General features: G+C 38.9%; 1 protein-coding gene across 1 annotated transcript; it reads left to right on the top strand.

The window, feature by feature from the left end:
- On the top strand, positions 1-27,965 carry SINHCAF (SIN3-HDAC complex associated factor). Its single transcript, XM_068561410.1, has 6 exons — positions 1-97; positions 13,337-13,484; positions 14,780-14,879; positions 16,498-16,624; positions 22,348-22,498; positions 25,893-27,965. The coding sequence occupies exons 2-6, from the start codon at positions 13,357-13,359 to the stop codon at positions 26,050-26,052; spliced, it is 666 nt and encodes a 221-aa protein (XP_068417511.1). The 5' UTR covers positions 1-97; positions 13,337-13,356; the 3' UTR covers positions 26,053-27,965.

The raw sequence follows: 27,965 nt of genomic DNA, 5'->3' as shown, positions 1-27,965 counted from the left end.
CGCGGCTGCTCGGAAGCGGCCCGGCTAGCAGACGCCTCTCCCCGGGCCGCGCCCAGTCAGCACGGGCGTCCGGGGTGTCTGTGGAGCCTCAACTTTGGTTCGCAATTTATTCACCTGTAGCGTAGATGTGGGCGCCGCGGCGCTCTCTAGGGCGACCGTGCGCGGCTTAAGATGGCCAGTCGGAGCCGAGTTGACTCAGGGATGGAGGCAGCGGCGTTGACTGAGCCGGAGGAGTGCGGGAACTCCGGAGGGCACTGCTTTTTGTGCCGAGCGTGACAGACCACGTGCTGGGGCTGCGACCCGGGTTTGGTCGGGGGTCCGGCTGAGCGTCCCGCTCGCGGTCAGCCGGGAGATGCGGGCGCTGTCGGGGCCGGCCGGCAGGACAATGTGACTTGCTGATGATGGCGTCTTGCCAGTTTAAAAAGCAGAGTGAAAGTCGCCAACTCTCGGCCGGTGCGGGGCGGGGAATCCGGGCGTTTCTTATCAAGGACATTGCAAAACTTCGATTAAATGGGCCTGCTGCTAGGGGAGGACGCCGGGACTAGCCCCGGAGTCCCGGGGCGCGGGGTCCGGACCCTTCCCCTGGGCGGTCGTTAAGTGTCTCCCCCTGAGAAACAATCCCACGTCCCTGAGGCTGCACGTAGGCAGCGCCCGGCTGGACAGAAAACAAAGAGCTGCATGTGCCGGTGCGGGCCCGGCCGGCGCTCGGGGCGGCCGCCGGGCGGGCTGGGCCCCCCCGAAGTTCGGACGAGTTTCGGGAGGGGCTTTTTGTCCCTCGGGCCCTCGCGGGGAAACTTTGGCGGCGCTACTTGTGCGCGGTGCGGTGCCGGTGCGCGGGGAAGGCGGCGTGCTACCGCGCGGCGGGCGGCCGAGGGGCGGCAGTCGAGGCCCGGCGCTGGAGCCCCGGCGCCGGGTGCCGCGACGGCCGAGGGCCCGGGAGAGCGCGGCCGCGAGGGCTCGGCCCGCTCCCCGGGGCCGAAGCCTGCGTCTGGGAGGTCTGTGGATCCGCCTTTGAAGTCGAACTGTTGCCATGTTTGAATTACGTCAGGGCAAAGCCATGAGGAGGAACAAGCCCCGGCAGCGCAGCGTGCGGGAGGCGCGGCCTGCGGGAGGCGCCGGGCCGGCCGGGTGGGCGGGCGGGCGCGGGGCCCGTTGTTCCGGCGCAGGTGAGGGAGGCGGCGGCGAGAGACGCGCTTCCCTCCCGCCGCCGCCGCCCCCGCCCCCGCCCCGCCCCGGCAGGCAGCTCTCTGCGGGAACTTTCCTTCCGACCCCAGTTGCTGTGTTTACCCACTGATCCGCCAGGGAGCGGTTCTCTTTGCTGCCTGGTTGCTTCTGTCTCGGCCGTCGCCGCGTGCCCGGGGAGGGTGGGGAAGCGCAGCCTGGGGCGACCGCTGAGAACCGGGGCGGGACGGGGAGGCATTTTGCTGCTTTCGGGGAAACCGGCGAGCGCGGCGAGCACCCCTCCCCCACAGCCGAGCCGCGGCCCGCAAGTGCAGGGGGCCCAGCCCCGACGACACCCGAAAAACCACCGCGGGGAAGTTCGGGGCTCCGGTTGTCCTACAAAGGGAAGTGAGGACTGTGGGTGAATCGTGCGTGCAGCTCTCGTCTTTGTGTGTTTACGTGTGGGAGGGGGGCCGGCTGGGGCGAGGGCTGGTTTGGTTGGGGGCGGGTGGCTTCTTGGGGGTGGTAGGGCGGTGCAGAGTTTGTTCTCGTAACTCTGACCCTACTAGGTTTCTTTGTTTTTGTTTTCTCGCTCTAACGTTCGATTACTCCAGGCACCCGGAAGACCAGGAATTACTGTTTAGTCAAACATCAACCTGGGGCGAGACAGTTTCTCCCCAGCCGTCCTTCCCCCCGCACTCCTCTCTCACGTTGTCCTAAGGAAGCTTAAGAAAACTACACCCCCTTTCCTCCTAGTAATTAAAAAGATGAATTTGACCTTGTCATTAAAAGTACTCTGAAAGCACCTGTTTTTGAACTGGAGTTTGTCTGACTTGACAAGCCCTTTAATAATTTATGTTGCAAAACCGAACACGTATATTAGTTGCTGAATCTAAATTAAATTCTGGGAGTTTATTTCTGGTGGACTTGGAGAAAAGCCCGATGGCATTTAAAGTATTTATATAATGGTTTGGGGAAGGGGGAATCTTCCTCGGCCCTAAAGGTATACTTGGCTCAATGTTCCGGGCGTTATCTTTGGACGACCTTGAAGAAGCTAGCACGTAGGAGTTAGGCCTTTCTTGCAGATTTTCTGTGGGGACTGGGGAGGAGGCTGCTCAGGGGTTGACACAAGGTAATGGCTAGCGATCCCCGCTAGCTGCTTCATAGTTCCTGTGAACTGGGGTTGACCTTCTGGTTACCCCTCTTAGATTTTTTCTTTCCAAGCTAACTTTTTTTTTTTTTGGTATGTGGCCCCAGGCATAGCTCAGAAATTATGCTGGTTTGACACATGGATGCTTCTTTGGTATTTGGGGTTTGCCTGCAGTCTAGACATCCGATAAGCAGCACCACGTCTGTTGCTTCTTTCTTGATTTCTCCTGCATTTTGACCATGTTTAAGGACTAGAATCTAAAAGTGGTCATTACCGAAAAATAATAATATCCTGAGATGCCATGCCCACACAAACCAAAACATCCATACAAATTGAAACCAGTTTTGTGCTGTCATTGTTTTGTTATTAAATAAACATTTTCCCCGAGAGAATGAGAAACTTTGGATTTAATAACTTTTTGGCTTTGGGCAGTTGTTTCTCTGGGTCAGGTATTTAAAATGCATATGAGGCAAGGCACACTTAAAGCAAGTTTTACTTTTGGTTGTATTTTCTTTGTATATTATAAGCATTTATTTAACTTGTTGCAGTTTGAAGTAAAAAAATTTCCAAAATGTATGCTCAACAATAATCATTAAAATGTTTGCAGCATAAAAAAATAAAATGCTTATGAAGAGCTTTGCAAATACACTGTGAAATTCTTTGATTTGTTTTTCTTAATTAGTATTTTATAGCCGAGTTACAGCTAGAATTTCAATATTCCGGGAAATTTCAAATAAAATATCTTAAGGGTTTTTGTTTTAAATATCAGACGAAATGTGCAGCAGAGATTTGGTTTATAAAGGTAAATGAGTTGAGACTGGGAAAGACACAGACAAGGTCTCTGCTGCCTTCCCTTTCTGCATTACTTTTGCAAGAGATTGGAGTTGAAAAGTTCAATATATAGTATATTCTAGAACCTTTGTGGGCCTCAACGCTGCTGTTGCACAGTACTATTAATTCTGTATATCTGGAACCTGGATGATCAATTTTTTCCCAGAGTTGTAATCAGGCCCTGGGAAAACCTGGCTCATGAGGCTCAAACTCAGGCAGATTTATGTCAAAAAAGCAATTTGAGAATGATTTTCCATGTAAAATAAGTTTTTCACTGGGGAAAGCTTAAGCTTATTTGAAATCTAAACCAACTTCATAAGCTGTTGTAAGGACAAATTAATTTACTGTGCCAGGCACATAGTAGGTTGCTTTAAAAGTATGCTGTTTTCCTTTTTTCCCTAAGCAGTGCTGGGAATATAATTGGCTAAGAAGGAGGGGAACACATTTGTTGAGGCACTAGGTTAGTTGTTCAGAAGTCTCTGGGGTTGAAATGCCTAGGTTCCAAAGACTTGATCATCTTAAGTAAGTCATTTTGTAGTCAAATTTTGTCACCTGCAGAATAGCAATAATAATAATAATACCTGGTTCTTGGGGATATAAATAAGCAAATCATGCGCTTGGTAAATACTGACTATTGTCCTGACAACTTTGGGAAGTAGACATTTTACAGAAGACAAAACTGAGGCCTGGATCAGTTTCCTTGCTGGAGGAAGTAATTCAGTAAATGATGAGTGGAAAGAATGAATGTCTTTGGCCTCTCCCCCACCTTCAGAAACTGGTTCTGGGAATACACTGCCTTCAACTCCTGGTTGCCAATCCAATTCTGATTCAACCACTTTACATCAAAAAGTCCTGTGGAAATCTAGAATGTGCTATTTTCTTTCTTCCTGATTTGTCCACAAGAGTGTCCTGTTATAAAGTGAAAATATTTTGTTGTCTTTTGGTTCTCCAGTTTCTTTCTCTCTCTCTTTTTTTTCAGTTTCTCTTTTAATTGAATCTGCAACTAAGGTTTTCTGTATTATGGAAATGATCTGGAAATGCAGCTAATGCAAAAGAAGGGAGTGTATTTTCAAGGGAGCAAAGTTTTCTTTTTGTACTAGAAATATGGAAGTCACAGGCACATTTGCTATTATATATTCAAGTACAAAAGTTGCAGTTGAACTAAAATAATTCATTTCTAGCTTCATATTTAGTTGTTTTCACGTACTATAAGTTTGGATTAATGTTTTTTAAATTTGGTTGGTGTTAATATATGCTGAGTTTAAATAGCTCTCATTTTGCGATTCATTTCTCCGCACAGCATTCTCCTAATCTTCCCTTCCTCTCCACGTGCCTGCTTGAAATCAGCAAGAAATATTTTTTCTACCAGTTGTTATGAAAGCATTGACTTGTTTACTATTAATCTTTTCTAATTAAAGTAATTCATTTGGTTTACATTTCCTGGAAATCTTAAAAGCTCACAATTTTTTTCTACAAAAGTCTACAGACTAAATGTTAAAGAAAAATGACACCATTCAAAACATCAGTTTTTGGCTACCCCACTCTTCTTAGCAAGTTCCACCCAGTTTTGTATACTTTGTACATTCAGCACCTGGTTGTAATATAACTTAGTTTCTGCCCTGTTACAGTTTATCATTGAGTAGAGGAAATAACACATTAAACAAGTTCTGATGTGTTTGTTAGCTATGGAAAGGTTTTGTAAAAAGATACAATCCTTAAAGAATTTCTCAGGTTAAGGGGATGGAGAAGAAACCATCTTGGACAAAAATAGGAGCCTAAGTAGAGATGCGGCTAGTTATTTAAGTTGGTTTGACACTCCTGGAATATCAGAATTCTAAGTTGGGAGCAGCTGGTAGTCAGGACTAGATCCTGAAAAGCTTGAATTTCTTGCCAAGGAGTTTGGATATATCCTGAAGCCAGTGTAGGTACCTTGGAAGGAATATTAACATTTGAACTTTAGGAAGATACCACCTGTCTGAAGGGTGCAGGGAAGTCGGTTACGAGGCTCTGACAGGTGTTTGAACACCATAATGAGGGACAAACAGGCAATGGGGATGGAAGGGACATGAACCAGAGAAGTGAAGGAAGAAGCAGATTTGCTAAGGATTTCATCGTGGACATGGTGGGGACCATGCAGAGGATAAGAAGAGAGAGCCTAGTTGACTTGCAGATATTTTGTGTGACTGTATGGATGGATGATAACCAAGATGGGTGAACACAGGAGGAGCGTGTTTGGAAGAGAAGACTATATAATCAATTTAGGGCATTTAAAGGTTAGGACTGCCAGTTCTTGTATTGGTGCTTCAGAGAGCTTAAGGAACTTTCCTGAGGTTTGGGTTAGACCAGGTGTGTGCTTTCTTCACATTTTTGTCAAACTTGAAAATGGGAGAACAAGCTTCACTGAAAGGAATATGGTCTAGTTTCATGAACTTAAAAGTCTCTCTGAAAATGCTGTTTCTCTTTTCCCACAAACATGGTCTTAAAAGAAAACCTCCAGAAATCAAGATTCTACCTTCATTTTAATTTGTTGTGCATGTCTTGGGACAGATAGAGTTTATATTTCTATAATGTGCAAGTCTTATAAATTTAAGGAAATAAATGGTGTACATACACTGATATTTTCATACTCTTGCTTCACAGCATCCCTGCAAAGTAGAAGTGAGATTTCACCCTAATATTACAAAGGGAGAAGTAAAATTCTAAGTGACTTCGTATTTACTTGTAAAGACAAAAGCAGAAATAGACTCCAACTTGACTCATAGTGCCTTCTTCACCACACTCACAATAGTTATATTTCTTACTGATAATCATCTCTTAAAAGCAAATAAATACTATGTTCCCAACCTTTAACTTTCCCATCCACTGGAATCTCTCTTAATCTGGTATTGGGATACCCAGTTTTTTTTTTAACACTGTCAAAGTGGGATTTTTTTATACTATCTAAAACTCAGACCTGGATTTGTGATTTTTATTTTTAACCTGTGCTACTTCAGCTGAACACTTATTTCTGAGTCTGACCCCTTTCCTGTAGGAGGAGTTCTAGATTCTGCTAACGTGGATTCCATAGGCACCACTGTATAAATATTTTACCATATAATTTCTCAGGCTGGGTACATGTTTGGAGAAGCTATTGGCGAACAAGTGGGGATCCATCACCTCTTTTTCAGTTTTCCTCCAGGCAGGTTTAAATTTTTAAATTTCACTTAAAAAAGTGAATCAGTAAAGTAAATTCAGAACCTTTGGTGTTGGGATGTGGGTTGGTATCTACTAGAAGTAGGTGAGAGGAAATAGTAGTGTTTAATTGCCCCATGGCTTTCCTTAAGCCCTGCAGAAACATGTCTCCTTGTAGGGGAATACTGCATCCAAGTGGCCTAGCAGGAGGAGAACACAAAACACTCAATCCTATTTGACCCTTTGTGAAGAGTGTTGCTCCAGTTACACTGTTAGTGTTTACTGGGTCCTGTACTTATATGTGATTAAAGATAGCGTACCGTTGACTAAAATGGTGTCGAGGGTAGCATTACTAATTCCAAGAACTCAGGGTTGCCCATAACTTTTGATCGTGAGTGTTTTTTCGTATTTATTTCTCTTCATTTCCCATCATCCTGCCATTTAAAGTTCAGGTCTAAAGAATACATCTCCTTCACTTCAAAGTTGTCTTTGGTTGCTTGGTTCCTTTTGTCTTTGTTCACCACTGCTTCCTTCCCACTTTACAAATCTTTTGCTTGTCTCTTCTCTGCAGTTTCCTTCCCATTCTGTTCTGTCTGTTCTGATTTTACTAGTCTATTCTGTACTCTCTCCTGTGGAATATATTTCCTAATGTGTGTCTCTTTGTATGTCTTTGAGGAAGTTTATTTAAACTCTCTGGGCTTTTTCAGATTCCTCTTTAGTTAAGTCAAGATATGTGATGATAACTAAGGTTTTGGGGTGTGGTGCTCTTGATTAAAAAAATTTCAGTATAGAAGGGAGTAAAGTGAAAGTAAGCCTCCTTCATTCTTGTACCCTTCAGAGGCAACTGCTGTTTACTAGTTTTTAAAAATCTATTTTAAAAAGCCAGTTTGTGTATTTAAGTTCTCATTAAAAACATACTATAGGATTATACTGTATAACAAGATACCTTGGATAAAAGTTCCCTCCCTGCACATGTCGTAGAACTACTGCCATCTTTTTAAGGGCTGAAAGGGTATCCTGTAGTATGAAGACACCATACGTTAACCAGTCTGAGAATCCATGGACATTTAGGTTGCTTCCAATATCTTATGTATTTTTTTTTTTAAAGGTCTAGGTCATTTGGATTTTAGAGAGAAAAAGTGATGATTAGAAGCTATAGGGTTTTGGTCTGTTGAAAACTAAGATCACTTTAATTTAAGAATGCTTTAATTTGGGAGGTTGCACCCCTAATTTGTGCATCAGAATTTCACTTCTCAAGATGGCATGGACAAGTTGTGAAGTTAACTGTAAAGCTGATTTATCATCCTTGGCATACTTACTTCTCTCTGTTTTCTTCAATCTATCTAGTCCATCCAGTGGCATTTTGAGTTTTGAAAAGTATTTTTGAATATAAGAAAGACTTTACTACCCAGAAGGAATCTAGAAAGTAAAATTGGGGAAGTTATTACATTGGAGGAACTATTGGTGTCCTTCCAACTAAGGTGAGCCTAATACATGTTACATTTATCATAATAAGAACCCTCTCCATTTTCCTAAATGTTAAAATCACACCCTTATAAGATTTGAAAGACAAGAAAATACTCTTCAGAATTAAGTTCTTCACCTCACTGTCTCCTAATTCCATATTAAAAAGGGTACTAGAAGCTCTAAAATTTGCATTTCACGGTTCTTCATACTGTTTCTTAGTTGGAACTTAAAATCAGGTATTTGGTATTATTAAAAATTGTAAGACATCACCTTTAAGCTATTTATCAGAAAAATTTTCTTAAATAGCATTCCTTCACTATTGGCTGTGAAGATTTCTTTCCCATTTATATTGTACTGTACTCAGTAAACTTACCTTATGTGTGCCGAATTAAGTGTAGTAAGACATCATCCCTACTCTTTGGCTTCATAATCTCATTAGATCAGATTAGAATTGGCTCTTTTGTATCTTGATAAACAGTGGTTACTTCAGCCTTTCCTTGTCCAACACTAAGGTTGCATTTCCCATCCTTTCATTAAGTTGATGATTGAATTCTTTTTAAAGGTAAATTTATTTATTTATTTTATTTTTGGCTGCGTTGGGTCTTTGTTGCTGCGCGTGGGCTTTCTCTAGTTGCGGCGAGCGGGGTCTACTCTTCGTTGCGGTGCGTGGGCTTCTCATTGTGGTGGTTTCTCTTGCTGTGAGCACGGGCTCTAGGCGCGTGGGCTTCAGTAGTTGTGGCACGTGGGCTTCAGTAGTTGTGGCACGTGGGCTTCAGTAGTTGTGGCACACGGGCTCAGTAGTTGTGGCTCACGGGCTCTAGAGCCCAGGCTCAGTAGTTGTGGTGCACCGGCTTAGTTGCTCCGCGGCATGTGGGATCTTCCCGGACCAGGGCTCGAACCTTTGTCCCCTGCATTGGCAGGTGGATTCTTAACCACTGTGCCACCAGGGAAGCCCCATCACTGAATTTTTATGATCAACTTTTTGGAAGTTTTAAAGTGGAAGAAACCCCAGTAAATCAATCAAAACAAATGTTTAGAATTGATTGTTGCATTTTAAAAATTCACATTGTTGTCTATGTATGCTATTTGTTCATATAATTACAGTTATTTCTCTTACGGCTTTTGCTGACTTAGCTATTAACTTTAATCTTTTTAATTTGGGGAGATTGAATTAAATTGGACAGAACAGTAATTTCAGCATGGTTGATTTGTCTTTAACTGTTACAGTATTGAAAAAGATTTGTGGCTTTTTGGCTGACAGTAGATAAAGAACTAATGTCAATGAAAGTGCTTTATAAAACATGAAGTGCTATACAGATGACAACTTTTTAAAAACGTTTAATCAACACATTTATTGAGTGCATACCACATGATTGGCACTATTCTAGGTGCTGAGGTTACAAAGATGAATAAAGGCAATAAGAGAATTCCCAACCCAGTCTTTTTATTTTTAAAAACAAGCTTATTGAGATATAATTTATGTACCATAAAATTCACTCTTTAAAGTGTACAATTCAGTGGCTTTTAGTGTATTTAGAGTTTTGCAGCTATCACTACTATCTAATTTTAGAAGGCAAATGACGGTTTATAATCAGCATTTTACTTCTTTCTGATTTTTGCCTTTATCTCAAAGGTCAATTTTCTTCTGCCTTCTGCAAATACATGCTTAAGGGTGAGATTGTACGGGGTATACTCTCATCTGTAACTGTTCATCAATTAGGAAGCAGATGGTATTAGCTTCCTTCTATTAGAACACTGCTGAGTGATGTGACATCTATAAGAATAGATGCAAAAATCACAAATAATTTGAACAGATAAAATAGATTGTTCTGGAGGGATCATTTAATATTGCACAAATGTGGGATTAGGAAAGAAATATTCTTTTTTTAAAATTGAAGTTGATTCACAATATTATATGTTAGTTTCAGGTATACAACATAGTGATTCAGTATTTTTATAGGAAAGAAGTATTCTAAAGAACCACCCGGTTTGTTGAGATAACAGAAATTCCAAGTTTAAAATCAAATTGTGCCATGCTCACCCACTACCTTCTCAAATATATAAAGTAACTTGGTTTCAGAGCCAGTTTGTGTCCTTAGTTGTTTCCCAGAGATTAGGTAAGGTTTTTTTTTTTTTTAAAACATTAGTGGGTCTGTAGATTTTGTGAAAATATTTTCAGTTAATCTCTGAGTTCCCCAAAGCTCAAAATGGCTAAACACCAACCACTGCTTAACTGGGTTGCTGTAAACAAAGCCCAAAATGAAACCCCTGTGTATTTGCTGCAGATTCCCAGGTACCTCTCAAGTGCAGGAATAAGCTCAGAAAAGGTTTAATAGGTTTATTAAGTAATCATTCGTTAAAAGGCTCATGCACTACTTGTGTGCTGCATTAGGACAAGTGCCTGCCTCCTTACTGCATTTAGCACTGCTTGGAAGAGGGTGAACCCTAGGATTTAGACCCCACTCAGATGTTTAGGCAGAAGAATTTTGTCAGGAAAAAAAGGTTGCAGAACTACATAAAAGATTATCAATCAGAAGATATCAGGCTATTATATTTTTTCTGATGTCTAAGAAGAATATCCTCAAGCTGAAGAATGGATTGTTTCACTGGTACTATTGGGTAAGTTTTGTGGAGATCCCCAACAACAACAAAAATCATACTGAAGATGAACAGTTGATTCACAATAGCTGCTGATGAAAAGGAAAGCCTCAGTACCTAGCGGTAGCCCTAGTATTTCTTAGCAGCTTGCCAGCATGATAACTGGCACAAACTCTGGCTTCTTGGTCAAATCCAGCTTCAGTGAAGGTAGTTCATATCTTGGAGATGATCTGATTTTTGTATAGTTTTTTTTTTTTTTTTTTAATGTGGGATCTTCCCAGACCAGGGCTCGAACCCATGTCCCCTGCATTAGCAGGTGGATTCTTAACCACTGCGCCACCAGGGAAGCCCTGATTTTTGTATAGTTTTGATGGCATGTTTATTTGTGGAGAGAAGGGGATTGTGAGGGTAGAGATAGGAGTCTGTCTGTTGTAATAGGATTTGGTCTGTGTATTAATGGAATGAACTGGCCTTTCTTGCTGTACTTCCTTTGTCCTTGCTGAGAAGGGAGGTTGAAGTTTCCTAGAGCTATTGATGAAGCTGGTGACTGCAAGCGGAACTCTGGACTTTTGACCTTGATGGTAATGGAAGGCGTTGGGGGAGTTTGGAGAGCCCACTAGACTAGAAAGGACTAGAAAGAGTTAGGTTACGTTTTTGCCTCAAAACAAATATACAAATTAAAGCAATAGCTTCTACTTTCTGAGTACTTCTTTTAAAGTTTCTATAAACCTGTGTCATTTGACATTGTTTTTTCCAAAGCAGCACATGGCCATTTTCTTCAGGAGGCAATTTTCATTTATCATACGGGTTTGTTAGATTGAAAAATAAATCTACCTCATTTCACAGGTCTGTGCCTTTTCCTACTATATACAGAGCACCTTCCTCATTTTTTTCCTTTCAAAAAATCTCATTTAATGAAAATAAATAACTATCAACTAGGAGTATTTTATTTGCTTGTTTTTAACAATTCTTAAAGTAACTGTTAGTTTAGGCTTAATTATTGAAATGCATCAGTGGCCTTCTGCCCCATTGCACCTCCCTTTTTGCTTGCCTCCCTCACCAACAAAAACATCAAAGAACACTTAATGAACAGTGGCCCCTGTTAAAAGGAAGACTTAAGTTTTTAGTTATTTGCTGATAAAATATTTTCTTAAAAACAAGTTATAAACCCTTTGTCTATATTTCAGAATCCCTGCATCTCAAACACGCACACACACACACACGCGCACACACACACACACACACACACACACACACACACACACACATCCTGGATATTTGGTTATTTTTCTGAATCACTTTCATATACTTGCTCTGGTATGGCTAACCAGAAATGGAATGGAATGAGGTTAGGCAAGAGGTCATCCAAAGACAAACACCAAAATTTTTGTTTTTCTTGTATATTTGAGTGTATTTCTAACAGAACTTTTAAAAGGGTGGTGTTCTGTGGTTATAACTCCTAAGACTGTGGGCACAAATCTAGTTAGTATTAATAATTTTCTCTTCTTGTTGCTTTATATGATGGTTTTGTGATAATTTGTATTTGGACCTTTACACACACACACACACACACACACACAGACACACACACCCTGCTCTGGATTTGTCCCTTGGGGTTTAGTTTCTGTTCATTACCTTTTCATCACCTCTCAGTCCAGATGTTCTGGTGAAGTTGGTCCTTGGTTTGGATATTCTAAATTACTTACAAGGTACATGTTTACTGCCAGCTACATTTTTGTTGCATCCAGCCCTGGAGCTGAATCTTCCTTCCTTGCTTGATGTTGAGATCTTTTTGATCATGGAAATCACAGTTTGTTTTTGAACATAGGCCTCCCACTATTACTGCTCTAAGGCAGAGCTTCAAAAACCTCTGTGACAGCTGTGGGGTGCAGACCACTGGTCAGGCAACATGAGCTCATTCTTAATTTATCTTAAAGATTTATAAAATTATTATTCTTAAATTATAACCCTGGATTTTTGTGTATTTCACATCTTCCTTTCAGTAGTTTCAATTCAGGAACAACTTGCCTTAGAACTTCCCATTTATCACAGAAGAAATCACCTCTGATTTCCCATAGGGCAAAGTAGTGTAGGTTGATGCATATTGAGCTACTTGTGTGCTTAGTATCAAATAGTGGTCCTGTAGTAAATGCCCAAAACTTTCCAAGAGGGGGGAATCACATTAATGCAGAGATGCAAAATAAAAGGGGGTGCCTTAGCTTAAATTTTAGGATGTGTCCTCCATTGTGTATGATTCCATTATTTCACAGGATAGTGGGGAGAGTTTGTTGTATTCTCTACTTAAAATCTTGAATTTTAGAAAATGCCTCCTTCCTGCAATTTTATTTTATTTATTTTTAAAATTAAATTTATTTATTTATTTATGCGTTGGGTCTTGTCTGCTGCGTGTGGGCTCTCTCCAGTTGCGGCGAGTGGGGGCTACTCCTCGTTGTGGCGTGTGGGCTTCTCATTGCAGTGGCCCCTCCCGCCGTGGAGCACGGGCTCCAGGCGTGTGGGCTTCGGTAGTTGGGGCTCGCGGGCTCTAGAGCGCAGGCTCAGTAGTTGTGGCGCACGGGCCCAGCCGCCCGCAACATGTGGGATCCTTCCCGACCAGGGAAAGAACCGGTGTCCCCCGCATTGGCAGGTGGACCCTTAACCACTGCACCACCAGGGAAGTCCCCTTCCTGCAATTTTATAATGAGTGTTTGCCAGGAGGGGAGAAGGAGGTAGTAGAAGCCTTGTTAAATACCTGAGCTACTTTGTGTGTTTTAGACACTTGCTATGCCCGTGTGCCTAGAATTGAGGTGGATCCGAGAAGTTTTCACCAGAGCCCTCCTGTCTCGCTTGGTCATGTAATACCGCATTGCTGGGGGTAGGGTGGAGCAGAGAGTTCGCTTTTAATGGTTTCTTGTTATAGCCCTCAACAAAGCTGTGTCATCAATTCCCTTGGCTTTACAGACTATTGCCCAGAAGAAAAGATGTTTGGTTTTCACAAGCCAAAGATGTACCGAAGTATAGAGGGCTGCTGTATTTGCAGAGCTAAATCCTCCAGTTCTCGATTCACTGACAGTAAACGCTATGAAAAGGACTTCCAGAGCTGTTTTGGGTAAGATCATGTGATGTTTGTACCATTTTTGGAGTGAAAAAGATCACAGTAAACAGAAGTATTTCTAAGCAAAGGGATTGGAACAGTGTGCTAATAATTAAAATCACTCATATTCTAATCTAGGTTATTTCAAGGCACTTGCTCTTAAAACAAATCAAACAATATTGACAGCCTTCCTTTTTCCAGATTATGAGGAACTACCAAATTAATTGTGAAGCCCTTTGGAAGTTATAATCAAACAAACCCTTTTGTTGTTAACTTAAGGATGTACAAAGAGATTTTTTTTAAAAAATTACCCTTATTCTCTCTTACAGTAATTGTCCTCCACTAGTTTTCTGTCCCTTGTATTGTTTTTCTAAATTATAGAAATATATTTTAACCCAATCTGCTGAGGATACTAACAGGACTTAATGTTCTGCCCTGAAACCTGTCAGGCTATGTTAGCTTTTATTTTATAATTTCGTTCTTTATTTATCTTTTGACAATAAACCTCTGCTTAATAAAATGCTGTCCAACAAATATTTGGATGAAATAAAATACTTAATGTTGAGCCATTTCCCATGTTAGAAATTAATTTCACCACTGTTCTTTCTTATCAAAACATTTTGTGGATTATTTATTGTTAATCCTAGACTTTGTACTTATTTTGAAGGTTGTCAGAGTCTCCACTAACCAACCTTGCCTTTTGAAATTACATTTTTCTCCTAATGTCTTTATTTCCAGTTGTATATATAATAAATATTATTAGTATTTTTCTGTGTATTTATAATACAGGAAAAGTGTAGTAAATGAAAAATTCCTCAGAGAGACAATTAAAAAATAGCTTGGTAACTATAGATTTCTTTCCCCCTATGCAGATATATTCATTAAAAAAAAAAATTACAGTGCCTCTCTGGTTTTGTTTGTTGTGAAACTAGAATATCACAGCACATTATTTTACTTAAAGGGTCGTGTTTTATTGCTTATGAAGTATCTACACATTTCAAGAAAGATTAATTGTACAGCATTGTTTAAAACCATGGTGACCAGGATCTTCTCTAGGTCTTAAATTTTGCTATTGTTTTAAAAAACATTCTTTATTTTAAAATGACCAAATTGTAGCACATGGAATTGATTCATTGGATCTAGAAGTTAATTATATTTCTGAAATATTCTACAGAAACAATGGAACTGGATCACTCCAGACAATTAGAAATAGCATCTATAAACTATAGTGTTTTTTCTAAAAGAAATGTACTTGCATGAGTTCTTTAATGTAAAGGAGACTAATAAAGGTTTGATTGTTTTCTTATCAGGTTACATGAGACTCGTTCAGGAGACATCTGTAATGCCTGTGTCCTGCTTGTGAAAAGATGGAAGAAATTGCCAGCAGGATCAAAAAAAAACTGGAATCATGTGAGTTCATCTTTTGTCTTTCTCAATTATACCTCTGTTATATTTAAAGTAACATTAATTTTTCCCCCTAATTTAGGAAATAATATGTTCCTAGGGTAGAAAAGTCTGAAAAGAATAAAGAAAAGCACTGGTTGCTGCTCAGATATAATCACTTAACATTTTGGCATTTTTGGGAGCAAAATAGCTTGGTATGGCATTTCTCTAAGGTTGTATCGAATATACCCATTTTTGGAGATCCACAGTGTACACTTCACATATTTTTAGGTTTAACCCAGAAATTCCTAGAGTTAATTAGACATGGATCCTTTTTTTCATCTCCTAGGATTATGTATGTCCTAATTCATGTTGGTACTAATGAGCACATTGGTTTATAATCAGAACTGGATTTAAAGCCTGCCTTTAAACCACTTACTAGTTGTGAACTTTGGGCAAGTGACATTTATTTATAAAGTGCAAAGATAATAGCTATCTCACAGAACTGTTGTAATAACTGAGTGAGATGATGTATATAAAGTATAACACATAGTAATCACTCAGATAGAAGCTATTGTTATTCTCTATATTAAATCTAGTTGAGATCAAACTGGAATGTAAATGTGTTTTCTGTTTGCATTTCACTTTATAACGTCACTAGAATTCTTTAGAAAATATTTTCAATGACCAGAACGACACTCTTAGGTCTTATTTAATTTTTCTGTATGCTAGCTTTCAGAAGATTTATGACATTTGCACAAAATGTTTGCTTTTAAATGGGCAAAAAATATTTGTTTTTTACCTTTTTTCTTACATTAGCCTTACACTGTCCTTTGGTGACAATGTTTCATTATTATAATAGGTTTCTGTGGGTCTGTTAACCTATAAAAATGTGAGTTTTTCTTTAATTAATAGTTTACCTGGAGAAGATCCAAATTGTGATTTTGAAGGTGATGTCAACCTTTTTACATAAGGGTAGAAATCTGCAAATAGCAAATGTGAGTGAAGGCATGAGAAATGAGACCATATGGGGCTAGACCAGTGGCCACGCTAGGCTGTGGGAGAACATGCCATTGCCCTCACGTGGCTGACCTCAGGGATTAAGGGTGTGTAGTAAAAAGAGCATAAAGCATAGGTCTGAAAACCGTGATTTGAGTCTGGGCCCCTTCCCCACCCACCCTTGCCCATTTACTAGCTTAGTGAAATAAGGCAAAATACATAGTTGAATATCTCTTGTTTTTCTTTACCCTAAAACTGGAGTAACAAATTACTGCTTACTGCTTTGTGGTGAAGTTAAAATCAAAAGTATATGAAAACTTTTTGTAAACTGCAGAACATCATCCTGTAGAAATGTTAATTGTTGTTAGGTTTGGTTTTTCATAACCTACTTGGGTCATTTTCACCATATATAAAATCTATGTAAATTTTTTGTCCAGCAGACTCCTGCTATTACTTACTTCAAAGGAAAAAAACCACTAGATAAATTATTCTTTAATACCATGTGATGATTAAAAGTGCACATGAGCTCTCAAACACTGAGTAGAAAATTCAAATTTGGCTCCTTCAAATAAGCATTCGTCTGAACCAAGGGAATACAGAGGTGTCATTTTTAAAATGGTATTAAATATTCAGTATTTTCTTCCAGGTGGTAGATGCAAGGGCAGGACCCAGTCTAAAGACAACACTGAAACCAAAGAAAGTGAAAACTCTATCTGGAAACAGGATAAAAAGCAACCAGATCAGTAAACTGCAGAAGGAATTTAAACGTCACAGTAAGTTTGATATTGAAACATGAGGATTTAAGAATAGTTGTTTTGTTTTTATTTTTGTCTGGGGTGGCACATGGCATGTATGGACCGTTTTTTCTTTTATTGCTTTTTAAAAAAAGAGTGGGAGGCAATGTTGACTTGGTAGAGATATTTTCTATGAAATCTTCGAACTTTATCTTTGATTTTGGTGTCTTAAAAGTACTTTCACCAGCCACTTCTTCAGATTGTGCTAAGAACACTCAGACATTCTGATCTCTTTATTGACATCTTAATTTTCTAGAAGATGAATTTTTCAAGTTTGTTTACTTGATTTTTATTCTTAAGGAGTTTGAGGCCTGGAGATATGCAGAAAGGTATATAAATAATTAGTGGACAATCTGAGACTAAAGCCCAGGTTCTCTGGAGAGTAATTTTGGAAATCATAACTCAGATATTGCAGTAAAAGCCAGCCTCAAGACCTTTAGGTTTAAGGGGGCTTGGTGTGTTGTGTGGGATGAGAGGATGGGGAAGGAATGATAAATTAATACTAACCTCATCTACTTTTATCGGAAGTCATTGGGGGCAGGGGACCTTTTGTGGTACTTCTGTATTTAGGAATTTAGATTTCAGATTTTGAAAAGGAAATCCACTGCATATAATGTTATAATGTTATTTATTACTCCCAGGGGGGTCTGAGGCAGCACTATTGAATCAAACACATTAGCGTTTCTGTGGGAAAAATGTAGGCGTATTCATATAGGTGGAATAAACTAACTGTAAATAAGCTAGTCAGGTTTGCTTACCTAATTATAGTCCAGGTCAGGCCAGATTTTGTGACCAAATGGATTAGGAATAAACTTTTTTTTTGAGAACCTTTTCAGAATTGTAGGTGGACCTGTATTGGAGTTTTCAGGATTAAAAAAAAAAAGTCTGGGGAATTCCCTGGCGGTCCAGTGGTTAGGACTCCGAGGTTCCACCGCAGGGGGCACGAGTTCCATCCCTGGTTGGGGAACTAAGATGCCGCATCCTGCGGAGTGCGGCTAAAGAAAAAATCTGTAGGACCTTGTTAGACAAAGTTTTATCAATCAGAGCTTGTTTTAGAAAAATGGAAAAAGACAAGTTACTGATCAGATAGAATCAGAGGAAGGGAGGATAACTATATCATCTCTTGAGCATTTTGGTATATGTACCAAGCACTTTACATACATAATTATCCCAATGATTTCTATTTTAGAGATTAGGATAGGAAGTACAAAGTAGTGATTTCACATTGACCCGAGGTCACTTAGTAAGTGGTAGAAATGAATTGGACCTGGGGTTTGTCTAATTTCAAAGCCCTGTGCTGTTTCTACAATATCATTCTGCTCTCTGGGATAGTGTAACTCATGCTGCAGGACTCCAAAGTCTTTCCAGATCTGCTACTAACTCTGCTCTCAGGTAAGTTGGTGTTACCAGTCCATAGTTATTCTGATAATATATTTAATCTTTGGCTAAAATATTTTAATACATTTATAGTAAAATATTTAGGCAACATCAAATATGTGTATATTTTAATTATACATGTTTCCTTCCCAGCTATCACCAAGGAGGGAAGAAAGACTGACTCTACCCTTTATTCTCATTAAATGTTTTAGTGAACATTTAGAAAATAGTAATTTTCTTCTATAACTTGAGGGGTAGAGAAATTGATATTCGTTGTATATTCTTAGCGTCTCCCTTTAATTATAGGGAAAGTGACATCTGACTAACTTTTGCCTTACCTAAGGGAATATGTCCAGTGTAATTTTAGATTTTTGTGATAAAGCCGTGCTGTGGAGGGGTTGGAAACTGAAAATAACTGGGTCTTGGAGACTCAGAGTGAAACATGATTTTCCCAGGTGCATTGTGAATTGCTAGCAGCTGTGTGCACCATAACAGCTTTGAGATATTTGAATTTTTATACATCACCCACTAAATGGTTTCCCTGCCTCTGGTTATATATTTGCTTCCATGCATCTTGCATGTACCTGCCCTGTATTCCTCTTCCTGGGACATTCTTTCCTTTGTGGTGTACTGGAAAGGCATTGGACCTAGGGCTTGAAGATCTGGATTTGAGTTATAGTTCTTGAACAAATATGTAACCCTGGTGTTGCTTAACATTTAACCACAATTTCCTAATCAGAGAAGTGAGGATAATCAAGTAAAAGGGGTTTTGTAAAACAAAACAAAGCAAAATAAATTCCCATATAAATGTTAGCCATTCTTTTTGTCTTTCTTCTTTCTAAAACCTTCAATGATTCTGGCTGCTGTAGAATAAAATGGAAAACCCCTAGCAAGTCTTTGGATGTACCATTTTAGGGAAAGGGTCAGTTCCCTTCGTGTGCATAGTGTATTCTGCTTCCACAATTTTACTCATCATCCCCACCTACCCCATGCTATCTAACTAGTCTTTTGTGCCTTTCCAAACCCTACCTACCTAATATTTAAGACTTCAAAAATTTCAGTTCTTTGAAGAATTTCCAGATTTACATTCTAGAAGAGAGTTTTTTTTTTTCCCTATCTGTGATTCTATATATAATTGTATCCTAGTGTCCCAGGTGTTAGATTGAACCATATAAAATTGCCATTTTTATAGGTAGACATGGTCAAATAACTGCAATTTCAAATGGTTCATAGATATTAAACACTTCCTAGGATAGTGATGACCATCACTAGAGCAACATAGAGATGACTGCTATTGCTGTTAATTATTAGGGAAGTCCTTTTTTTTTTTTTTTCTAAACACCCTAGCAGTGTATGTGCTGTTTATTTATTTAGTTAGTTAGTTTGCACTGGGTCTTAGTTGCGATGTGTGGGATCTTTAGTTGCAGCGTGCGGACTTCTTAGTTGCGGTGTGGGGACTTCTTAGTTGTGGCATGTGGACTTCTTCTTAGTTGCAGCACGCGGACTCTTATATGTGGCATGCGGGCTTCTCAGTTGCGATATGTGGACTTCTTAGTTGTGGCACGCGTGCAGGATCTAGTTCCCCAACCAGGGATCGAACCTGGGCCCCTTGCGTTGGGAGCACGGAGTCTTACTCACTGGACCACCAGGGAAGTCCCAGGGAAGTCTTTTAAATATTCCTGTAGACTTATTCCTTTAAAGCCTGCTACTCCTTTTTTATTTTTTTTAATTATTTATTTTTTTACATTCTTTTTTTTAATATTCTTTTCCATTATGGTTTATCATAGGATATTGAATATAGTCCTCTGTGCCATACAGTAGGACCTTGTTGTTTATCCATTCTATATGTAAAAGCTTACATCTGTTAACCACACCCTCACACTTCCTCTCTCCCTCAGCCCCATCCCCCTTGGGAACCACCAGTCTATTCTCTATGTCCGTGATTCTGTTTCTGTTTCATAGATAGGTTCATTTGTGTCATATTTTAGATTCCACATATAAGTGATTTCATATGGTATTTGTCTTTCTCTTTCTGACTTACTTCACTTAGTATGATAATCTCTAGTTGCATCCATCTTGTTGCACATGGCATTATTTCATTCTTTTTTATGTAAAGCCTGCTACTCTTGAGAATTTTGTTTGGTTGTTTTTTCGTGAAGTTAAGCTATTCATATATTGGAAGTAAATGAACATATTAAAAACACCAATGGTGCTTTCTTTGTTTTAGATACTTAATTTTATGCTATTTTATATAAACTTTTGTTAATAGAAAATGCTTGTGAGCGCTATTCAAAAAAGTTTTCTTTAGTCTGTTTCTTCCCATGTAGGATATGACACAGGGTTTGGTGTCTAGTGGATACTTAATAAATATTTGATTGGTTCTATGAATTGGAGGATTATTCTATCCAGCTATCCTGGGGGCGGGGGCGGTGAGTCTTTAGCCAAAGGTAAGATGTGTGGTAGGCTCAACCCCTGTCTGATATTGCTGTTGCTGAGAATAGCAGTATGATAGCTTTATAGCTCAGTGACTATCAACCAAAAGATTTATTTTCTGGCTTGTAAATTTATATGAAGTCTTCTGAGGGCAAAAACACTAAATCATGTTTAGCTTGTATCTGATGAATTGCCTTTACTCCTTATGAAGTCAGGATCTATTGTTTTCCCTTTATGGGTAAGGTATCATTTTTCTTTGGATGCTTTCAAGATTTTTTTCTTTTTCTTTAGTGTTCAGAAGTTTAATTATAATGTGTCTTGGCATTGATTTCTTTGGGTATATCCTGTTTGGGGTTTGCTCAGCTTCTTGAATCTATAGGTTTATGTCTCTTGCCAAGTTTGGCATGTTTTCAGCTGTTATATTTGAGTACTTTTTCACCTCCGCCCTCTTTCTCCTCTTCTTCCAGGACTGCAGTCACATGAGTGTCTGTTTTTTGTTGTAGTTCCGCAGGTCTCTAAGGCTCTTTCATTTGTTTTCTTTGTGTTGTACAGGTTGGGTAATTTCTGTTGTTCTTTCTTCCAGTTCACTGATTGTTTCCTCTGTCCCCTCCATTCTGCTGTTGAGCCCGTCTACTGAGCTTTTTATTTCATTTATTGTATTTTTTCAGTTCGGATTTCAGTTCCTTGGTTCTTTATAGCTGCTTTTTTTTTTTTTTTTTTTTAAACTGAGGCTACTTGCTGAGGCTATGTTTTCATTTATTTCAAGCTTGTTCATAATGGCTTATTGAAGCATTTTTGTCATAGCTGCTTTAAAATCTTTGTCAGATCATTCTAACATCTCTGTCATCTTGGTGTTTAATAGATGCTTGACTTTTCATTCAATTTGAGATCTTCCTGGTTCTGGATATGATAACGATCTTTTATTGAAACCTAGACATTTTAAAATTGTGTTGTGAGACTCTGAGTTTTAACTGGCCTTTTTTTTCCAGAAGGGGAAATGGGGGGGGAGCACCACCTTGTTACTGCCAAGTGGTGTTAAAAGTCAGGTTCCCCCTCAGCCTCCATTGGTATCTGAGGTAGAGGAGCTCCTGACTGCGGCTGGGTGGGGGTGGGCTGGGAATTAAGGCTCCCACGTGGTGAGGGTGCCCCTGTTCCTGGCGGGCCACAGTGAAGGCCCTGACTCTTCAGAGGGCTTCCACTGACATCACCCTGGTGGAGGTGTTGGGGGGCCTCCTAACAGTCTTGGGAGGATGGAAACCTAGGCTCCCCACTTGGCCTTTGCTCCTGTGGGTGGAGGGTGGGGACCCTTTCTTTTCTGTGGTGTTTGGCTGGAGTAAAGGGGTTATTGTCTCCGAAAGGATTCCTCTCTCGCTAAGCTGCCCCTTTCCTGGTCCTTTGGCTAGAGAGGGCAGGCTTCTGTTGGCTGTGTGTGTGTGTGTGTGTGTGTGTGTGTGTGTGTGTGTGTGTGTCTATATCTGCACCCATTGGCATTTCTGAGTTGTTGGCTTCTTCAGCTGCAAGACTGGGATTTAGGAGGCAAAAAGAAAACCCATAAAAGCTAGGGACCTCACCCCCGCTTCCTTCCTTAAGTCTCGAGCTTACTAGCTGTTGCCGACTTTCAGAGTGTTTAGTTTTGTTTTATATGTTATGTCCGTATCTATTTTTAGCTGTACTTATTAGCAGGAGAATAGAGAAAAGTATGTCGGCTCTTCATCTTATTGGAAGCTCATTTTCTTTTAGATACACTTTAGTACAAATATCTTCAAATGTCAGTAGTGCATAGAAAATAAATTTTTTCTTTTTTTTTTACTATCTCATTCACTGTGTTTTATGCTGAGGCTTAGTTGCAGCTGCATATAGTGAAATTATAATTTGTTTTCTCTTTATTTCAGATTCTGATGCTCACAGTACCACCTCAAGTGCCTCTCCAGCTCAATCTCCTTGTTATAGTAACCAGTCAGATGATGGCTCAGATACAGAGATGGCTTCTGGCTCTAACAGAACGCCAGTGTTTTCCTTTTTAGATCTCACATACTGGAAAAGGTAAAAGCAACAGAAAATATGTCTCTAACCAGCAAACCTTCTTAATTATAGGCAACAGTTTCCTACTTCCTTAGCAATTAAATGGCATTTGGCACACAGCTGGTAGCGTATGTGTTTGGAGGTGGATTGGGCAAGAATGGAGCTGAGAGTGTGGATTTTGTGTGTTTTTTCTATTAAAATTGATTTAAAGTAGAAATCATGTTAAGGAATCTAAATTTCCTATGATGGAGTATACTAGGTATTCATTCTGACCAACTCTCCCACTGAAAAACGGTAAAAGGGCTAGAAGTATATATATTTTTATGTCTTTAAAAATGGCATTAACAAGTGGACAAGTTAATAAGGAGTAATCAGAGGCCAAATGCTGAGTGAATGAGAGACCCCAAAGTCAAAAAAGAGATAATAGACTAGGAAAGAGGGAATATTTAAAGAGAAAGTGGTTAAGGATTTTCTAGTTCACAGATTTGGGAAGACTAACAAGTTAAAAGCAAGGTAATAAGCAATTATCTTATGGGTGAAGAAAATTCACCCATAGATGCAGCATAGGGAAACTATGGAACATGGGAGGCAAAACAGATTTTAAGTAGTGAGAAAGTAAAGACATTATTTTCAAAGGAACAGCAAACACACAAGCTGAATTCTCAGCATGAACAACGGAAGCCATAAAACAATAGATTAATACCTTCAATGGCCCAAGAGATAATAGCTCTCAACTTAAAATTATATATATGTGGCAAAAATATCTTTCGTAAATGAGGGCATAGGACTTTTTGACTAGAAAAAGAAAATTGAGAGTTTGCTGCCAAACTGACTCAATAATGAAAATTCTATAGGCAGAAAAAAGAGATCCAAGATTGAAATTCTGAGAAGGATAAATAAATATTTGTTGCCTATAGGTAAATTTAAACAAACACTGAAGGCTTAAAATGATAATAGATGGGAATTAAAAAAAAATAATTAAATGACAACAGTAACATATAAGTCAAAGTAATAGAAGTGATGGGAGTTAAAATGTCCTAATATCTTTGTATTGTTGAGAATAAGTGTATTGAATAACTTTAGAGTTCGATTAATTAACTGTATAACCACTAAAAGAATAAAAATAAGAATGTAAAACCTCCAGAGAAGAAGGGAAGGATGGAGAGTTTTAAAATATACCTAGCAGGACTTCCTTGGTGGCGCAGTGGTTAAGAATCCACCTGCCAATGCAGGGGACATGGGTTCGATCCCTGGTCCAGGAAGATCCCACATGCTGTGGAGCAAGTAAGCCCGTGCACCACAACTACTGAGCCCGCAAGCCACAACTACTGAAGCCCGCGCGCCTAGAGCCCATGCTCCGCAACAAGAGAAGCCACCGCAGTGAGAAGCCTGCCTGCAGCAACGAAGACCCAATGCATCCAAAAATAAATAAATAAATAAATTAATTAAAAAAATGTATACCTAGCAAAATAAAATGATGAAAATCTCCATGTATTTGTAAATTAAGAAACCATGGGTCCAAGAAGAAAGCATAAGTTAGAAAATCCTTATAACTAAAAAATAACTGAAAAATACCACAAATCAAAACATGTGGTATGAAGTTAAAGAGGTAGATAGAAGAAAAGTTGCCTTTAATGCTTCTTACAAAAGAAAGATTTAAAATAAATGAAGTTTCATGTATCCAATTTAAAGATTAATGAAGCTCAATATAAAGAAAAATAAAAGCAAGGAAATCCTAAAGATAGGAGTAGAAATAAATAGAGTAGAAAATCAATATGAATGGATAGTATCAGTAAAGCTAAGAGTTGGTTCTTGAAAAAGATAACCAAAAAACTTACTCGAGATAAAGCAGGTCAAGAAAAAGAGGTGGTACCCATAAGCATCTTGGATAAGAAAAGCGAGATTCAGCTATAGAAAAAGCAGAAGTTTAGAAGACAATAAGATGTTAGAAACAGCTTCATGACAATAAATTTGAACATATAGATGAAGTGGATACATTAGTAGAAAAAGACAGTTCACCAAAACTGTCTCAAGAAAAAGCAGAAAACCTGAATTGTCTCATAATAAAGGAATGGATTCAGTGGTCAGAAGTCTTCCCTCAAAAAAGCCCAGGCCTAGATAGACAAATTCTACCAAACATTCCAGAAACAAATGATTCTAATCTTGCACTGGCTTTTCCAGATTATGGATAAAAGAGGGCATAGGCTCCAAGCATTCTATGAGGCTAACATAACTTTGATATGTTATAAACAATATATCATAACTAGATTAGATTTATTCTAGGGATGTGAGATTGTTTGAAGCATTAGAAAGCCAACTAATATAGTTTGACAGTTTCCTAAAGGAGGGAGAAAATGCCTATCGTATTAGTGGTATATTGAAGATGTTTGATAAATTTGAACTTTGCTTCAAGGTTTAAAATAAAACCTTTAGCAAAATAGGAATAGAAGGGAACCACATTGATAAATAATTTGCATTTTTGAGTAAAGTTGAGCACGTTCCCATTCCTATAGCCCAGCAACATAACCTAGGAAAAAACCTTCAGACCTGTGCACCAGTATGTACAGCATGTTTGTAATAGCAAAAATTGTCCCATCAGAAGGAGAGTGGGTAAATTGTGGTATATTCACATGGTGGAATACCGTACATAAGTTAAAATGAAATAAAGCTCTAACAATATGCATGAACCTCAGTCACTGTTGAGCAAAAAAATTGCAGTGTACAGCGTGATTCCATATATATGCATTTCTATATATTATTTTAATTTTATATATTGTATATGTGAGATAACAAGCAATATGTTTAGAGATGCAAACATTGTATATAAAGAAAAAACGGAGTGATAAACCTAAAATTAAGGAGGAGAGAGAGAATGAGATTGGGTGGAGTGGGATTGGAGAGGGGCATACAGGGGACTTAATAGGAAATAATAGTTTTTTTCAGAGTGTGTGATCCATGGATGATTTGTTGTGTTGTCATTTTTGTATGCCTTTATGTATATTTGATAATATGTGTATATATTTTTTGTCTGCTCAGTATTAAAATAAAACCACCAGCTGTATCAGCCTGTTTATGGTGGCTGTTTTCTTTAAGATTTGGTGATTTTTGGAGGAAACCATTTATAACTTTAGGAGCAGCCTCTGAAACTGACTGCAGTCTCTCAGATTGCCTTCTTCCCCCTTAATATTTGATAAGATTCCAGTGTGGGATTTAAGGTGCCTGGGTAATTCCCATTACCTAGCAAATTGGGGTCACTCTAGGAGCCCATTCATTAGGAATGTGATGAGATTGTGGAAGTAGAACCTTTGATCATGCTGTACTAGTTATAATGATGAGTAGATTTTTCCTTTTTTTGTATTCCTATTTTTCTGCCTTATTTAATATATTTTGTTCTCTCTCCATTTTTTTCTTTTAGACAGAAAATATGCTGTGGCATTATCTATAAAGGCCGTTTTGGGGAAGTCCTCATTGACACACATCTATTCAAGCCTTGCTGCAGCAATAAGAAAGCAGCTGCTGAAAAGCCGGAGGAGCAGGGGCCAGAGCCTCTGCCCATCTCCACTCAGGAGTGGTGACTGAGGTTTATGTAGAAGGGGAACAAAAAATGATTTAAATTTTGGAAAACACCAACAAAATGACCTTCCTATTTTTAACTTGGATATCTGTTATTCTGCCAAAAGATGATTTCTAGAATAGTTTTGAGTGGGTTAGTTTCCCTCCAGTTCCACAAAGTCTGAAGCCAGTATCTAGCTTACTAAAAGAAAAAGAAGTGTACATAATATTTAAGATGCTGAGTATTTCATAGGAAAGCTGAATGCTGCTGTAAAGTGCTCTTTAAGGCTTTTTAAAAAAATCCCCTTCTAATGAATGAAATTAGGGGAATTTCAGGGGACAGAGATGGGATTTGTTGTATGATAAACGTATGTAGTTTTAGTCTTTCTATATTGAGAAGCAGTGGTTGGGGCATTTTTTAAGATGGCTGGCTACACTTGTTTTCCTTTGTTATAATAAATTTGTCATAACTCAGTAAACACAGACTTGCCCCTAGAGGTAGCTGTTAATAACTTTGAAATATTAAGGTGTTGCCAAGGTTCTGATGATTCAAACCTGTACTACTGAATATTAAGCAGGACGGACTAAGCTCTCTAGTGCGAATATCTTGAAGGAGTAATTTCTAAATATACAGAGGTAACTTGACTGTATATGTTGCATCCTGTGTCACCTCCCTCCATATTGATATTTGATAAAGTTTTTAATTTATATGAAACTTCTAAAGCAGAATCAAAGTTCCTCTTGGGGAAATGTCAGATCTTTAGGATAGGCAATCCTATATGAATAGTACCAAAGCATTACCCCTTGGTAGAGAATGCACTCTATTAAAAATGTTAAATTATCTGAAAAATAAAATGTGCAAGTCTTCAGGATGGCACATGAAAAACACAAAGGTTAATGCTTCTTGGGGCACATTTCTTAGAGGGCTTGCAAGTGTGTAAATAATTTGTTTATGTTACATGACTGGTGACTTCATTGAAAACCTGCACAATTCAGTTTTAGCTCTGGATTACTTCGGTTGACCTTTGTGAAGGTTTTATCTGTGTAGAATGGTTGTTTGACTTGTTTTAACCTATTAGGGTTTTGGGTTTTTGTTTTTTATTTTTCATTCTATATTAAAGTAAAATTCTACTAAAAAGAGGTGTGTGTTAATGCTGAGTGGGTTGGTTTTGGTTTGGTTTCTTTTAGTCAGGCTTTCTGAACATTGAGGTGTTAGATGATACATCCTAAACGTGGAGCTCTTCAACTGTAAAACCTTCATTAAAAGCCTTTTACTTGAACCCAAACCAAAGTACTATCTATTGCCTCTTTTCTAGAAGTTCAGGAAGAATATATCACCAGTTCAGACTTTTCATAATGCGGGAGGATCATTTGCCTACCTTGTAATAACATGACTCAGTGCTTATTTTTAAAACTGGATTTTAAAGATTGGATAGTATAAATAACAAGAAGGAGTGAGCCAATTTTTATGGGTACCCTATAGTTTTATAGTTCTTAATCTAAACTTAAAATTTTATATTTCTTCCTTTGGAAAAAACTACAAGCCACCATATGCACAGACTACATAGTGAGTTGGGTCAGCTCTCCCACAGACTTTGAGGTGTAGTACCAGAATCCCAGCCATTATCATCTTCCTCCTGAGTTATTTTGAAATGGTTTTTTTTTTCTCTCTTTTTTTTTTTGTACATTTTGGCTGCAGTATTGGTGGTAGAATATACTATAATATGGACCATCTCTACTTCTGTATTTATTTATTTATTACTAGACCTCAACCACAGTCTTCTTTTTCCCCTTCCACCTCTCTTTGCCTGTAGGATGTACTGTATGTAGTCATGCACTTTGTATTAATATATTAGAAATCTACAAATCTGTTTTGTACTTTTTATACTGTTGGATACTTATAATCAAAACTTTTACTAGGGTATTGAATAAATTT

Source organism: Eschrichtius robustus, chromosome 13 (genome assembly GCF_028021215.1).
Source record: "Eschrichtius robustus isolate mEscRob2 chromosome 13, mEscRob2.pri, whole genome shotgun sequence".
Classification (NCBI taxonomy): Eukaryota; Metazoa; Chordata; class Mammalia; order Artiodactyla; family Eschrichtiidae; genus Eschrichtius; species Eschrichtius robustus.
The sequence above is the reverse complement of the archived record's forward strand: the minus strand, read 5'-3'. Positions and strand labels throughout refer to the sequence as shown.